General features: G+C 45.4%; 1 protein-coding gene across 1 annotated transcript; it reads right to left on the bottom strand.

Moving 5' to 3' along the window:
• Nucleotides 1-225: 225 nt before the first annotated feature.
• On the bottom strand, nucleotides 226-13804 carry lsm12a (LSM12 homolog a). Its single transcript, XM_080523991.1, has 5 exons — nucleotides 13657-13804; nucleotides 5825-5958; nucleotides 3933-4042; nucleotides 793-919; nucleotides 226-343 (listed from the first exon to the last, which is right to left on the bottom strand). Exons 1-5 carry the CDS (start codon nucleotides 13781-13783, stop codon nucleotides 251-253), a joined length of 591 nt encoding a protein of 196 aa, XP_080380117.1. The 5' UTR covers nucleotides 13784-13804; the 3' UTR covers nucleotides 226-250.
• Between the last annotated feature and the right edge of the window lie 3377 nt (nucleotides 13805-17181).

Genomic DNA, 17181 nt, shown 5'->3' with positions numbered 1-17181 from the left:
GGACAACTTTTAATAGCGGGACAGGTGGGTGGATGGGGGGGGGCAGGTAGGGGGACGTTGGTGGCCTTGGTGTAACGATGAGTGGTGGTGGTGGGGGGGGGGAAAAGAGGGAGGGGGTTAGGAAGAGAAACTAAACCAAAACTGCTTCTGCCGCTGTGCCGTGCCCACCCCCCTCCCCTGCCCCGCCCTTCCCTACCCGGCCGCCCCCCCCCACGCCCACCCCACCCCCCAGCCAGACTGAACTGTTGGCTCATGATGATAAAGACGAGTCTTTCTGTGTTTGCTGTGCTTGTGGCCGGGGCACTGGCTTCTGGCTCTCCACGTCTCGAAAGTGTTTCTCCACCTGTAAGAGAAGGATGAGAGGAGATGAGGAGGAGAGGAGGGGGAGGATGAGAGGAGAGGAGGAGAGGAGGATGAGGATGAGAGGAGGAGGATGAGGGGAGAGGAGGATGAGAGGAGGAGAGGAGAGGATGAGAGGATGAGAGGAGAGGAGGATGAGAAGAGGAGGATGAGAGCAGAGGGACACAAAGAAAACAAATAACCACATCTTTCTTTTGGAAATACATCCCATTTCATGTTTAAAAAGGTCTTTTCGAAACAATCTGACTTGCTCTAACAGTATTTCATTCTTAAATCGCAAATCATCATCATTCCATTTGGTTATATCAATCACGTATGGTGGTGCGATTGCTTCAGTCAGTGCCCAGTGGTGATTAAGACATTAGATGACAAAATCGTTTAGATTTTCTCAAGTTATCTAAAGAATTCTCATGATATTTGGCCCATACTTACTATTTTGCGTACGTGACTTAAAGCACTACCCTCTTTGCCTTTGCAGTTGTCCACCTGGTAGGGAGGGGCGATGACCACGTCATCCATCACCAGGATATTCTTCTCCTGCCACTTACAGTCTTTGATGCTGCAGACAGACAGGCAGAGAGAGAGAGACAGGGAGAGAGAGAGAGAGAGAGAGAGAGAGAGAGAGAGAGAGAGAGAGAGAGAGAGAGAGAGAGAGAGAGAGAGAGACAGGGAGAGAGAGAAATTAAATACTAGATATCAGTGGCAGCTGGTGATAAAAATGTTGGGTGGGGCACAGGTTATGGGGGCATGCTCCACGGGGAAGAATATCAACTTTAAAATCTGGATTTACAGTCGATTTTAGCATGAGAATATATATATAACTTAATTATTTTTATATATAACTTATTAAAGGGCAAACTGCAAACACAACAAAAATATAATGCACAACAACTGACAAATCAACTGGAATAGTCTTTGTTAGCAGAGTAGACCTAATGTTAACAGAATGGACTTATACCCTTTGTCTATCTGTGCAGCGGTAAGGTGAATAATTCTAGCAGTACTGTCCAGACAGTTGTCTTGTTTAGCCATTCAACTAGGCATTATTTATTCAATGGAGAAAGACATGGAACACAATGCAATTGTGATAATAAATGTGTTCTTTGTTACTTCTTTAATTAAATTAAAGTGTACCTTTCTATTATCATACAATATTTCCTTGAACATGTAAACTCTATAATCATACAGGTGTCTTTCTATTAGTTGTCTCTGTCATACTGAACTGTTTGTTATCATCCTGAACTACAGTGTATATCAAAAGTGAGTACACCCTTTAGATTTGTGCAAATATTCTGTTATATCCTTTCAGGGGATAACATTATCCTACTGAAACTTTGATATAACTTAAAATAGTCAGTGTGCTGCTTGAATAACAGTATAGATTTATTGTCCTTTGAAAATTACTCAGTACACAGCTGTTAATGTCTAAACAGCTGGCAACAAAAGTGAGAACCGGAACGTGTAAGCCAAAAGTATTTGGACTGCCATAGACTGCCATTCGGCCGGCGCCCCGACTCCTCCCCTATGTATTTTCACAGTGAATTTTACACACACACAGATAAAATGTTTATTGTATTGGAGGATTTTTAATGAATGCTGATAGGCGCCGACAGAATATCAGCCGCATTTTATGAATAAACATAAAAAAATATTTTACAAGTAGCAACTAGGAAGTGGGGCCGCGTTGGAAGGTGGGGGCGGCGCCCTAGCGCCCTCTATTGGCCAGCCGCCACTGCTAGATATGACTATCAAATACTCAATAAGGCTGAAACGCAAATGTGAAAGTAGTGTCTCACTATTGAGTATGTCCAATGTCCTTTATTCTGAGCTGAAAATAAACTGTTGATGCAAAAGTGTGTTGTATGAACAGAAGAAGAAGAAGAGTGATGTATGAACAGAAGAAGAAGAGTGATGTGGTATGAACAGAAGAAGAAGAAGAAGAGTGATGTGGTATGAACAGAGGAAGAAGAAGAAGAGTGATGTGGTATGAACAGAAGAAGAAGAAGAAGAGTGATGTGGTATGAACAGAAGAAGAAGAAGAGTGATGTGGTATGAACAGAAGAAGAAGAAGAGTGATGTGGTATGAACAGAAGAAGAAGAAGAGTGATGTGGTATGAACAGAAGAAGAAGAAGAGTGATGTTGTATGAACAGAAGAAGAAGAGTGATGTGGTATGAACAGAAGAAGAAGAAGAGTGATGTGGTATGAACAGAAGAAGAAGAAGAGTGATGTGGTATGAACAGAAGAAGAAGAAGAAGAGTGATGTTGTATGAACAGAAGAAGAAGAAGAGTGATGTGGTTGTGGTATGAACAGAAGAAGAAGAAGAAGAGTGATGTTGTATGAACAGAAGAAGAAGAAGAGTGATGTGGTATGAACAGAAGAAGAAGAAGAGTGATGTGGTATGAACAGAAGAAGAAGAGTGATGTTGTATGAACAGAAGAAGAAGAGTGATGTGGTATGAACAGAAGAAGAAGCGTGATGTGGTATGAACAGAAGAAGAAGAAGCGTGATGTGGTATGAACAGAAGAAGAAGAAGCGTGATGTGGTATGAACAGAAGAAGAAGAAGAGTGATGTTGTATGAACAGAAGAAGAAGAAGAGTGATGTGGTATGAACAGAAGAAGAAGAAGAGTGATGTGGTATGAACAGAAGAAGAAGAGTGATGTTGTATGAACAGAAGAAGAAGAGTGATGTGGTATGAACAGAAGAAGAAGCGTGATGTGGTATGAACAGAAGAAGAAGAAGCGTGATGTGGTATGAACAGAAGAAGAAGAAGAGTGATGTTGTATGAACAGAAGAAGAAGAAGAATAAGGATGTTGTATGACACTAACTGAACGGGCAGTATCAAGTCAAGTCAAAAGTCACTTTATTGTCCCATCACTGGGAAATTTGTATTGGGCTTACACCCCACAGCAGCCAACAAAGAGCAACAGACAATACAGAATGATAAAACACAAACAGAAGGCAGCCCTGTTTAAGACAAGAGTGGAAATAAAACGATAAGCAAGATATGTTCACATTCATCTGGTGCAGTTTAAAAGTTTAACAGAAACCGGAATAAAATAATTTTTAAATCTGTTTAATCTAGAGCGGGGGACTCTGAACCTCCTCCCAGAGGGCAGTAGTTCGAACTCTGCATGTAGGACATGAGAGGGATTCATGAGAATTCTATTAGCCTGTCTGAGAGTAGCCTGTTCAAAAATAGACTGCAGGGATGAGTGGTCTTTCACCCCTATGATCTTCCATGCAGTCTGCATCAGTCGGACCAGTCTGCATCAGTCGGACCAGTATAATGTTGACAACAAACCAGGGGCGGTAGAAATCGGAGGACGGGCTCATTGTAATGAATGAAACAGAACGGTATCACACGTGTCTGATACCATTCCTCAATCCGTTCCATACATTGCAATGAGCGCGTCCTCCGATTTCTACCTCCACCGGCCTCCCCTGGTGTGTCGTCAACATTACACTGGTCGTTCAGTTGGTGTCAGAGCATGAGTACATGGTCAGGAGTCGGGACTAAACGTTAATAGGAATAGTCTGGAATAAGTCTTGTGTTGATTTAAACTCACGTTTTATGTATAGTCTGGAATAACTGTTGGCCCTCCACAGAGACTCCGGCACTAATTGCATATGCTTGGGACAGCTTGTCCTCCTTTTCCGACCTCGCTCGGTTGGCAAGCTACAAGCACACAGGCCGGGAAGACAAACAAACAAGAAACAAACAAGAAACAACAACAACATTGTTAAAGACATTTCCAACACCTGGGCAGTATTCCAATCATTCCGTATCAACGTCGCTAAAGGAAAATCCGGGTTTCTTTGATTGAAAATCAATATCTGGGTTTATCTTGAAAAGTCAAAAAAAGACAAAAAAATAAGCTTGGATTTTCCTTTAGTGACATTGATGGAATATCCCCCTGACATCCTCAAATGGCACCGGCGACCACAATGCTCCCGGATGAGAGATGTCAATGATGGAAACAGATGTATTGGCATCCCAACGTGTGAGAAAACAGCCTTCGATTCCCTACAACGGGGCTCTGAGAACAAACTACAGGCAGCGTGAAGGAATTTCCGCTTATTAGCAATAAAAAATTAAATAAACTGCCAAAAGCGCTAACTGCTAAAGCGCTAACTGCTAATGTGAGTTGGATGTGGAACAGGTGGGCTTACTTTGCTGCCATCCAGAGTTCAGAGATGATGGAAATATTGAGGAATGAATTGTTCCAGTGGGGGACGAGGTTCTGGGCACTCCTTCCTACACTAGCAATTAATCTAAATAGTTTTTTAAAGTTATTTTTTCTGAGTGGAGGCAGTCCCCCACATATTTACAGATGTAGTGAAGACAGACAGGAAAGTAAGGAGGAGAAGAAGGGAGAGAGGGCATGTCAGCAGGGCATGGGCCGGATTCGAACACATGGGCATATGTGTGCACTGTAGACCGCAGTGCTAGACCACTGGACCACCCCAGGCCACTAGCAGTCTACATTTTAACCAATTTTATGTTATATAAGTGACTTACAATTAGAGATTACAGGGACGGTTTTCCCTGGAGTAACTTAAGGCTAATTGCCGTACTCAAGGGCACAATAGTTCCCAGGTAGGATTTGAACTCATGACCTTCTGATCACCAGTCCAACTCACTATCCACTAGGCCAGGACTACCCCAGTTACAATGTACTTTAGTTTCGTTTCAAGTTTATCGTTACGTCACATTACACAAGTGTAACAGAGTAAAACTCTTAGGCTTTGGTTCCTGTTCGGTTTCTGACTTCTGAATGCGTCAGAGACGCTGCAAACAATAATTAACTTCAATAGACGGTTGATATTAGAATCTAAACTTCACTCTGAAATTTATTTTGGTTCAGACCTGAAGGGTTGTCTAATGGGAAGATGGGTTTTTGAGTGCTGAAAACATTTGACAAACTATGACGTGGGACTGCCCCGTCTCTTTCAAGCTCCTCTCTCACATTTCATTTTTGACATTTAGCAGACGGCTTTACCCAAAGCAAATACATGTCTAACAGGGTTCGACATTAACGGTTGCCCGATTGCCCCGGGCAAGTAAAAACGTAAAAAAGTTAATGTCGAACCCTGTATCCATCAGTCACTGCAAGAAAAGAAATCTCTGCTTGGGTCAGAGGCAGTCATGAAGATGGCAGATTTTTTCTTTCTTTCTTTTTTTCATATACAGTAGAGAAACTGTAGAGGGGAGTAGAAGGGATGGAGAGGTCTCAGGAGGGACCGTTAAGGTGTAGCCTGAAGAGGAGGAGGTCTTCAGTCTACGGCGGAAGATAGGGAGTAACTCTACAATCCTGACAGCAGTGGGAAGCTCGTTCCACCGGCGTGGAGCCAGGGCTGTGAAAAGCCGTGACCGGGTAGCGGAACTGCAAACCAACCATGACCAACCAGCTCGTGCGGCTTGTTGTGACAAACAGCTCTGATTGGCTGATCGCCTTACCTTGCTGACATTCAGAGATGCTAGAGGAGGAGGAGTTTCAGTGCGGTCGTTGATGATGTCGACCTCTGACACGTAGGCCAGGTTGATCAGGACTACGTCACTGACGTTGGGCTTTCCGCTGGCGGGGGTGCATTCTGAGGAGGGGGGGGGGGGTCAAGGAGAACACACAACACTACAGTACACACAACCAATCGGGGGATGGGGGGACAGAGACTTGCTAACCTAAAGCATATATACTGTATGAGTGAGTTTCAGCATTTCATCAGCATGCTAAGCTGATGACACAACACAACATCCATGGTTCCCCCTCTCTCTCCCTCCATGGTTCCTCCATGGTTCTTGTCGTCCCCCCCCCCCCCCCCCCCCCCCTCTTGTCCAGTTCAACGGCAGCCTAACCGATTCTCACTGAACACCCTGGGAACATGCTTAGCCATCGCCATGGAGACGGGTCCAGGGTTCACCCACGTCCGTGGACCAGGAACAAACCCACCCGCCTGCCAGCCAGCCCACGCCCCCCCTTCCTCCGGGGAACAATACACAGCCTATGAACTGGGGGGGTGGGTGGGTAGAAGGAGAGGGGGGGGGAGAGAGAGAGAAGAGGGAAAGAGGGAGGGAAGCAGAGGGGGAAGAAGAGAGGTAGAGAAAGGAGGGGGGGGGGAGAGTTTCAAACGGCAGTTGAATTCAGGCTAGGTGTTCTTGAATACAAAAGCTGTACTGGCAGCCAATCAGTGTGATCCTCACCCCATCTACTGTGGAGGGACCCTCCTGCGTTCGTTCGTTCGTTCATTCTCCCTCTCTCGTCACTCCCTCATTCATTCCACACACGCTTCTCACAGCCAAGTTATACACCACAACACTCATCGAGATTACCTCGAAATGTCAAAACGAGTTGTCGCACGTATTGTTAGTGTAATTACATGGGGTATATGGGAGGAACAAGTGTTTGTGTTGGCAAGTGTCTTGTCAAGTGCCGCCCGTGGGCCATAAAAGGAATCAAATTAAAGTTGACATGAGGCCTACATCTAGGATAACCGTCAAAGCGCTGAGGGGGGGAAAGGCAATCACTAGGCACAACCACCCTGGACCTCTCTCCGGGGAAGAACTCGTAAAACGACACAATTACCCTTCTGTGGGCGAGGCCAAAGAGGAGACGGTTCTTGGTTCTGTACCACGGCGGATCTTGTGAGGCTAGTCTATTAGTCATGTGACACGAGCGTGGCTAGGGGTCTGTGACCCCGAAGTAACGCCACACGTTAAACCTGCCATCCAGCACCACACGTTAAACCTGCCCTCAACACCACCAGACATTAAACCTGCCCTCAACACCACCAGACATTAAACCTGCCCTCAACACCACCAGACATTAAACCTGCCCTCAACACCACCAGACATTAAACCTGCCCTCAACACCACCAGACATTAAACCTGCCCTCAACACCACCAGACATTAAACCTGCCCTCAACACCACCAGACATTAAACCTGCCCTCAACACCACCAGACATTAAACCTGCCCTCAACACCACCAGACATTAAACCTGCCCTCAACACCACCAGACATTACACCTGCCCTCAACACCACCAGACATTACACCTGCCCTCAACACCACCAGACATTACACCTGCCCTCAACACCACCAGACATTACACCTGCCCTCAACACCACCAGACATTACACCTGCCCTCAACACCACCAGACATTAAACCTGCCCTCAACACCACCAGACATTACACCTGCCCTCAACAACACCAGACATTAAACCTGCCCTTCAACACCAGACATTAAACCTGCCCTCAACACCACCAGACATTAAACCTGCCCTCAACAACACCAGACATTACACCTGCCCTCAACAACACCAGACATTAAACCTGCCCTCAACAACACCAGACATTAAACCTGCCCTCAACAACACCAGACATTAAACCAGCCCTCAACAACACCAGACATTAAACCAGCCCTCAACAACACCAGACATTAAACCAGCCCTCAACAACACCAGACATTAAACCAGCCCTCAACAACACCAGACATTAAACCAGCCCTCAACAACACCAGACATTAAACCTGCCCTCAACAACACCAGACATTAAACCTGCCCTCAACACCAGACATTAAACCTGCCCTTCAACACCAGACATTAAACCTGCCCTTCAACAACAGACATTAAACCTGCCCTCAACACCACCAGACATTAAACCTGCCCTCAACACCACCAGACATTAAACCTGCCCTCAACACCACCAGACATTAAACCTGCCCTCAACACCACCACACATTAAACCTGCCCTCAACACCACCACACATTAAACCTGCCCTCAACACCACCACACATTAAACCTGCCCTCAACACCAGACATTAAACCTGCCCTCAACACCACCACACATTAAACCTGCCCTCAACACCAGACATTAAACCTGCCCTTCAGCTGACTTTCACCACAGACCCTCAGAAGCATGCTGAGCCTCAGCTAATCTTATATAAGCTGTAAAAGGGAGTAGTGAATGGATTGAGGGTCCATAAACGACTCTGCCCATAAACAAACCAGGACAGATAAAATCACAACGATCAGTGAAGCTCAACCCAACTGACATTCACATCAACTGTGTCACTTATGGGGCTAGATAGATATTGGTACAATAAAAAATACTTTTTTACAGGGGGTATAAAACGTGGATAGCTAATTTGACAAGGAAGGTGGATATCCGAAAAGCAGAAGATTGAGGAAGTTGATGAAAAAACAAGCAATTTTATTCTCTTACACTTGTGTCATGTGACGTAACAATAAACTTGAAACGCGAGTGGCCGAGTGCCGTTCGAGGCAGTGACTGTTGAACGACAATGTCTTGGTTAAATAACTTTTTATGAGACTCCCACACTGCAGTAGATTAGGGTCCATCATGTCCCCTTGACAACGTTTATAGTTTCTGGGAACTCCCAACTCCCAGTATGACGATTTTGATTCTTAAAAAAACACCTTAAAAACACCACCAGCCAACCACACTAAAATGCATTCAGTCTTCGTCAACCAAAACTACACCAAAACCAAGAAGGACAGAAATGGTTAAATGCGACCAAAACCGATGTACATCTTCGTCCAAAGACCAAGACTTAAAACGCCCAAAAACCTGCAAAAATTAACACTGGACCTATTCATCAACAAGCTGGGAACGGCAGCATGCACACCTGCGGCTTCCATCCTCGTCAATGCTGCACGTCTGGTTGGCAAAGATAACGCTAAACACTCGCACACGCCCACTATGCAATATGCATGTCCGAGCGCACTGCCCCCTCCCCCCCCCCCCCGCAGGCCGCGACCATACAGACAAATCACACTTATACAGATAATACTCTGCACAGCTCAAAGTAAGCACGGGGGCTGTGGCTCAACCGGTAGAGCCGGCGTCTAATGATCTCAAAGTCTGCAGCTCGAAGTGCCCCTGAGCAAGGCACTGAAGCCCTAATTGATCCGGGGTCGCCTATAATGGCTGAGACCCCTTGCCTAGATGCCCCCTCTAGAGCATAAATACATTTCGTTGTACTCTGTGCAATGACAAACTTTGAATCCCTTTCCTTTGCCTTATGGTAAAAAAATAAACATATTGAAATGTTTAGTAAACCCCCCCCCCCCCCCCCCCCAAAAAAAGAATATTTTACAAATGTATTTTTTGGTATGTATGTTTTGGTATCGTTTTTTTTTCTTTTTCTTTTTTTACAAAAGATGTTTAGTAAAACATAAATAAAATTAAAAAAAGCCCCCTAGACAACATTGATGAATCACAGATTCTCTGGCATCATCACTTAAATAATAGACCATCAACCATCAACCAAGGTCTTATCAAGGACGACATGACAGGTGTACGAATGAACAATATATAATATACACTTATTCGGTTGTTAAGTCTGACGTCAAACGTGACGTTTAGCAATTTCCGGGTCCAAACCAGAAATTCCCTGCACCATAGTACCAGTGTACTACAGCGGTAGAATGACAGTTCAATCGTTTATTAGACCCTGATCTATTCATACAACTAGGGACACAGCACTTTCTTGTTTTTCCCATATTTGTCAACGTCTTTGAGCCTCAGAAAAAAGCGCTATATAAATATAATGAATTATTATTATTACTGAGGCATTTTGAAGACAGCACCTCAGCCAACTTTGGACCCGGAAACACGTCACGACTTAACAACCGAATACAGTACCAGTCAAAGGTTTGGACACGCATTCCCCATTCCATTAAATGGGGAAGTGTGTCCAAAATGTATTCAATTGTAGCTGACGCCTTTTATCCAAAACGACTTACATTATTAAGAACAAAAGGGGGGATACAGTTCTGAGGGGAACTGTAGTTTTATGGCTGTTGCACTTCCTCCATTACTGTTGCACAGGGCAGAGAGGGCTTCCTGTATGACATCATCACGGCCTCCCGGTGACCCAGGAGTCAACCTGCACACACACACTGTGGTGGGGACAAGGGCCCTGGCGCTAACATGAGCACTGACTGACTGACTGGTTGACTGACTGCTTCATCTAGGCTATGGCCTACCTCCTGACCAATGAAGGCTGGGAGGAGGTAGAAATTGGGAGGGACAGGCTGATAGAAATTAGAGGAAATTAGAGCAATTATCAAACACGCGTTACTGCTAGGCACAGATCAGGGGAGGCAGAAATCAGAGGACGGGCCCATCCTCTGATTTCTACCTCCCTCCACTGCTCCTGAATTCCGAATCCCAGATGATGACATCACAAATAATTGATATAACAGATCTCAATAACACAGCTCAATCAACCGAGGAGCCAGAGACATGGGGAAGTTCAGTTCCAGATATTATGGATAGTCATACCATTCATAACCATGCTTCTGGCCTGGTTCAAAGAGCATGTACAGGTACACAACGCATTGGTCTCCAACCTACATGACATCAGGATATGCCAGTAAAATTTGTAATGGGGGGGGGGGCTTGGTGGCGTAGTAGCACACTAAGGCTTCAGCCATGTAATCACAGGACCCCCCGTTTCGCTTCCGGCCATCGACATACCCTGCATGTCATCCTTCCTCTCTCTCACACCCATCCGCCTCTACTGTCTCTATCCCAATGAAGCGGAAATACCCTAAAAAACATATTTATTTTTTAAAAAAGAAGAAAAAGAAAGAAGAGAAAGTAGTCTGGGACCTATTCACCAGATCTGTGCTGACCTGGGACCTATTCACCAGATCTGTGCTGTTTGACTTGTTTGGTCACATGACAGAGAAAGTAAAACCACCGACCAACTGTCAAGGTAGTCTCTTAACATTCCAGGTAGTATTTCCCTCAACAGACAAATAACGACTTGGGATCGGATCACAAGATTACATCTGAGGACTACTGTGGAAACCCGTTGAGACCAGGGCCCTAGTTCGGAAAGCCAAGGGAAATTTCCCTTGACAGAAAGTGGCTTCAAAAGGGGTGGAAACCTGTTTGACATGAGTGACACCTCACCAACATGTCAAACCTATCAACTATTGACACAATGTTTGGTGTCGGTATTTGATTGGTTTGTCGTGTTGGGAAATTTGATCGATTGGAACAACAGCCAATCTAAGAGTCTCCAGACAGGCAAAGGAGGCGTGCCAACCTGATTCGGAGGTATGGCTATGGTGAGGCTAAACACAGTGTAACTTAAGTCCTCTGATTCCTACCTCTGCCAACCTCCCGTGCTCGATACCTTACCCGCCAGGTAATAAAGACTCGTCTCTGACTGGGAATGGAATGCACGGCCAAGACACCCACAATGCCCGAGGCTGTGTGTGAGAACAGCTGACAGAGACACACACGCATGCATCAAATTCCTTAAGCTACTACCTACCTAGCTCCTGGCCTACACAGCAGCTCCCATACAGGGTAACCTAGCTAGGCCTCTCCGAACCTCCATACTCGGCTCTCTTTTCCTGATATCTATCACTATTACAATGCACACGCACATGCACACACACACACATTACCCCACTACACTGGCCTAGACCTTCCTGTCCCTAGAGCAAAAAATACCACATTCCAACAATTGATTGACACGTTGATTGCATGGCAAATAAATCATTATTATTATTAATGGAGGTTAATCTCTTCAAAGAAATAAAAGGGTTATATATATATCGATCGAGAGAGAGACACATACACACAACATTTACATCTGACATTTAGCAGACGCATTTATTCGAAGCGAACTACACAGCAGCTAGGGCCAGGGCCTAGGCCTCTGAGCCTCACATGCGACCGGAGTCTACTAGAGGTTTGTCACTAGCAGAGACAAACAGTGTTAGGTAGTGACCGGCACTGGCGCGCGCACACACACACACACACACACACACACACACACACACACACACAGCCGTGGGCCTCTCCAACTACCCATGACCGACATTCACTAGGACACAGAGAGAATGATGACATGTACAGGGCCCAGGTTTCCCAGAAATCCTAAACCATAGAATTAGAATCATAATGCCTACGCTTGCATCACTCCCCTGGCTCGGTAGATGAAGAACTGCATCATTCTTAAGTGTTCTGGCCTTCTACTGCCGTGATCTCTGTAGTGTAGTGGTCTCATGGTCTGGCTCATCCTCATCATGTGTTGCCTGCATAAACATTGCATAAAATTCCAAATTGCATCTTCATGACTTACAAGCCTAGGGACGGAGGGAGGAGGGGGGGGTTGTGCAACAACGGTATCATCATCACGGGTGTAGTAGTTAAACCATCAAGCTGAAATGTGGACAAATCAAAGTTACATCAGTTTTTAAAAAAAACACACAAGAAAGCGGCCCTGTCTGTCTGTCACCGCGCTGGGGGGGTTTAAACATTAAACATGAAACATGACATTCCCACTCAGATCAGTGGTGGGGTGGGCAGCTAGCTAAGCTACGCGTGTGCCTTCCGATCACGCTGATCGTTATTCTCTCTGGCTTAAAAACACTTGACAGGTCCGTCTGACAAGACAAGGTCTCCGTGTCCATCTTACTAAAGCCAGCTGAACTAAGGAGGCTAATGAACACCGTTAGCTTAGGTGGGTTAGTTAGCTCGCCAAGCTAAACACCTAGTTCACTGTCAGGGTCTGTCCCACCGGCCTGTCTGTCTGTCACGAGTTAGTCACACTAACCACTCAGCTTTAGCCAAAGAAACACCAATACAAAAACACAAGTTTCTTGGGGCTGACCAGTCCACAATTCTTTTTTTTTAGTTAGTCCGACATTCCCAAAAATGAGAAGCGTGCTGGCTTTAGCGACGTTAGCTAACTAACGTAAAAAGAATAAGACTTCGCCAGGGCATAACGCCCCTTGCCTGGCAGCTGCCAAATAGTGATCCGTCACAAGGACTATTCGTGCTAACCCGCTGACCACCACGATAGCTTCACGGTGTGTCGGGGGGGTAGCTAGCTAAGCTATCTAAAGCTAACTCACTAGCATCATGGCACAATACCATGCCCAACTGGGATAGCTAAGCTAGCTTAGCATCAGCATGCCCCATAAGCCCAATAAGCGTGTGAGCGCAGTGGTACCCTGTCGAAAGTGACATTCCTTTGCTCGAGCGATTCAAGGCCAACGAGAACAGATGGTGGATCTAACCGTCATGTGTTTAAATCCACCCCGCGTGGCTGGGTTATGATAAAAGAGCCAAAAAATGGGCTAAAATATCTTAGCATAGTTAGCTAGGACAGCTAGTCTCCTTACAACGCTTGCGCAGGATCCCGATTTGGCAGGAGTGACCAGTTACCCCCCCCAGGCCCCTTGCAGCCTGCGAGACCACCGCCGATTTGCCCCCCCGACCACGTCGAAACGGCCAAAGGATACTCATAGTCAACATCTTGGACTGGTAGTCAAAGGCCACGACTTCCCCTTGGAGTTGCTGCCCCAGGCAGGTGAGGCAGGAGACATGGCTCCCGACACTGAAATATTCCCCCGGTCCAGGAGCCGCCATCTTCTCCGCCAGGAAACCGGAGCGCCAGATCTTTACGTTGTATGTGCGCCGTGACGTCACTGGGAGCGCGGGTGTGTGGGGAATGTTGGTGGGCGTGTCCACACGCGAATGAATGGGGGGGGGGTTTCATGAATGGTGTGGTGTGTCGTGTGTGTGTGTGCGTGTGTGTGGGGTGTGTGTGCGTGTGTTCTGTCTCACCATTGAGTCGCTCGTGTGTGCCCTTGAAAGACGGTCACTATCTCTGATGACATGTCACCACCATCAACTTTGACTCCCATCACCCGAATGTGGCCGAATTTCACACTTTGTGGTAGTCGATGATTCTCAAATCCAATCCTGATGTCCCGAGAGGTCGCACATTTTCCTTCTAACCCAGTGCCAACACTCTGACGGGTCAAGTTCAGTGATTCAGCTCATGTCTTAATTTCAACCATTGAATTGATTTACTCAGGTATGTGACTCAGTGGAGTGGAGGCAGAAATCGGAGGACGCGTTGTTGCCGTCCCATGCATAACGATGAGCCTGGCCTCCAATTTCTACCTCCACCAGCCTCCACGGCTGACACGACAGGTGAATTAAGAGAAGAGGACATGTTACATGCGCTGACACGTTATGTAGGCTGTTCAATATGTTCAATTATGAAACAAGAATGTTTTTTTATCATTCGAAGAGAGGGACTGGTGGCGGGCCCACAAACACACACAACCCTCTTGGGTACAGACGACGTTGCTAAGCTCAGCTGGCAACATGGTTATCCATCATGTCAACAGAGGACTAAAGTGATGCTTAAAACAAGCCGTTCATTCAACAAACCAGTTCACTGCACACTTCTTTGAGTGTGATCAACCAATTTCAGAGCATGACCTTGTGAAATGATGACACTGTTTGGAAATGACAGTGGTACGACAACAGGGTGGAGAAGGAAAAACAAAAAGAGCACACAGATGAAGGTTGGAATCTTTTCACAAACGTGAAGCAGCAAGAAAGAAAGAAAGAAAGATATATTTTTTTTCTCCCTTTTCTACACTTATTTATCCAGTCTGAGGACCTGGAGTAACCCAAAATAGTAGGGTAGGCCACCACATTTCTCCCTTTGTTTTCTGTGGCCATTACAGATAATAACATCCACCCCCGCCCCCCCTATCCCCACCCCTCACCTCCCTAGGGCCATTCCTGACCCACTGGAATACATCCATCTCACTTTCAACTGGGTAGAACTTTTAGGCCAAGTTTTCCCGAACACAGGTTAAGTCTAGTAGAGCACTTTGAGTGGGAATTCTCCATAGTCCAGGATTTGGCTTAATCTGTGGCTATTAAATCGTCCCACGTGCTTAATAGAGCCTCGCTGCATACTTAATACAGTATAGGATATTTAGCTAAAATCGTCTCTAATAATAAAGTATCCTGTTCCCTCATGTAGGGCAGCCTTTGCAGTCTTGCTTGTTACAAGGCTACAAGCCTCGTTTAGTGATACTTGTGCTGAAATAATGCTGAGTCAACTGATCATTTCTCTCTCTCTCTCTCTCTCTCTCTCTCTCTCTCTCTCTCTCTCTCTCTCTCTCTCTCTCTAAAAGACAAAAGAATCCCTCTCATGCGCTGTAACACACAAAGGCATGACTGTGGAGGGAGAAGCAGCAGCGATGTGAGATAGAAGATATTTACTCCGGGACTCCTGTTTGTACTGGAGCAGTGAATCGCTTTATTGAGTTTCAGACAATTAAAACATCAGGTCCACTTAAAAAAAAAAAAAAAGAAAGAAAAGAAAAGAAAAAGGATCATGTCACAACATTACAATGACAGTAATACAAAAGGGCTTCTTTAAAATGTACACAAAACCTGAAATAAAACAGTAATGAGACTCAACATTCCCTTTATGATCCTTGCTGCAATTGCACTGTAAAAACCACAGGGTGGCGCTGTGCACAATGCAATTCATGAAAAGGAAACAGAAAAGAAAAAGGGTTAAGTCAAAATAAGAAGGGACAGCGATTTTCATCAATAATAGTCACAGTAATAGATTGCTCAAATAGCGTGTATTGCACATGTGTACACATATATGCACTTATATACACGTGAGTAGCAATTAGTATAAACACATTTGTCTTGTCGCAACAGGAAAGCATTTGAAAGAACACGAGAAATTAAGGAATGTGCTTTGATTCAATTCAAAACTTCTGCATTTTTTGTTATGACCAGAATAGAGAGAAAGAATATATTTAAAATATAAGGTAAAAGACGGTCACATATTCAAAAACATCCAACCACGGAAAGTGAAGATTGAAACACCAGCGCAGTGGAAGGACACAAAATGCAAAAAAGAGACACACTTTCTCTTTCTCCAAAGTCAAAAAAATATACAATTACTCTTTGAAACCTCGACGAGCATAGGTCACTACATATACACAACGTATGAAATATCAATAAATATACATTATTTACTGAATAGCAAAATAGTGTGGCAGCAACGACAAAGCTATTTTCAACGGTGAATAAAGTCGATATCATTTTTTACACACAGACTTGGACGCTCCCCAGTATCTGTCTGTAGAGAAATAAAAACACCCGCGAGACGCTACTAGCATTTGCATGGCTGACACCTGTGGTGCGTACGGAGCCTCAGCTCGCCTCTCTCTCTCTGGATGTGAGTGTTTGTGTTTCGCTGCTGCCTTTCCAACACAGACACAGGTCGCCTCAGCCTGCCAGGTTTCCGGGACTAGCCCATAGGTAAACTACCATGACCTGTCAGTCCCTGTGTCAGTCACAAAAACAGCCTGGCTGGAGTTATACGGCCCAGTCAGTCAGTCAGTCAGTCAATCAATCAATCAATCAATCAATCAAAAATATAGCGTCATTCTTTAAACCCCATGGCCGATCGGCAGACAGGACACAGGGCAGCCAATAACCGTTCTACGCCACCAGTCTGCCCATACAGTACATACATACATACATACATACATACATACATACAGGCGGAGGGATACAAAACCGTGCACAAAACCCCAATGGTCAGTGATCAAATATCAAAACGTTACAGAATAAACTGTAGATTCCTGTACTGTACGTAACCCTGACACAGACAGGCAGACACACACACACACACACACACACACACACACACACACACACACATACAAACACACACACACACACACACACACACACACACACACAAAGAAAGGAATTAAGGGGACCTCTGTGTCTATGACAGTGTGCCAGTACAGTGGCATGTACCACCAGCCCTGTGTGTGTGTGTGTTTGCACGATTCTGTGTTTTCAGACTCTATCTTCAGTGACCCAACAGTATGTGTAGAGTTGTCTGTCAATCAGCCAATGTCGGTTCTTCAGTAGCTAGTGACACCAGGCTCGTCTGATTGGTGGAGGGAGAGGGTGTGACCATA

This window comes from Nansenia antarctica (genome assembly GCF_963989245.1).
Source record: "Nansenia antarctica genome assembly, chromosome: 2".
Lineage (NCBI taxonomy): Eukaryota > Metazoa > Chordata > Actinopteri > Argentiniformes > Microstomatidae > Nansenia > Nansenia antarctica.
Note: the sequence above shows the minus strand (reverse complement) of the source record. Positions and strands in the feature narration are given on the sequence as shown.

Bases quoted from the DNA above. Each gene is read 5' to 3' on its own strand.
- lsm12a (XM_080523991.1), bottom strand. From the start codon at position 13,783: ATGGCGGCTCCTGGACCGGGGGAATATTTCAGTGTCGGGAGCCATGTC. The intron at 920-3,932 runs GTGAGTTTAAAT...GTCTGTCTGCAG, and splicing joins TTCCAGACTATACATAAAAC to CATCAAAGACTGTAAGTGGC. The intron at 344-792 runs GTAAGTATGGGC...CTTCTCTTACAG, and splicing joins TAAGTCACGTACGCAAAATA to GTGGAGAAACACTTTCGAGA.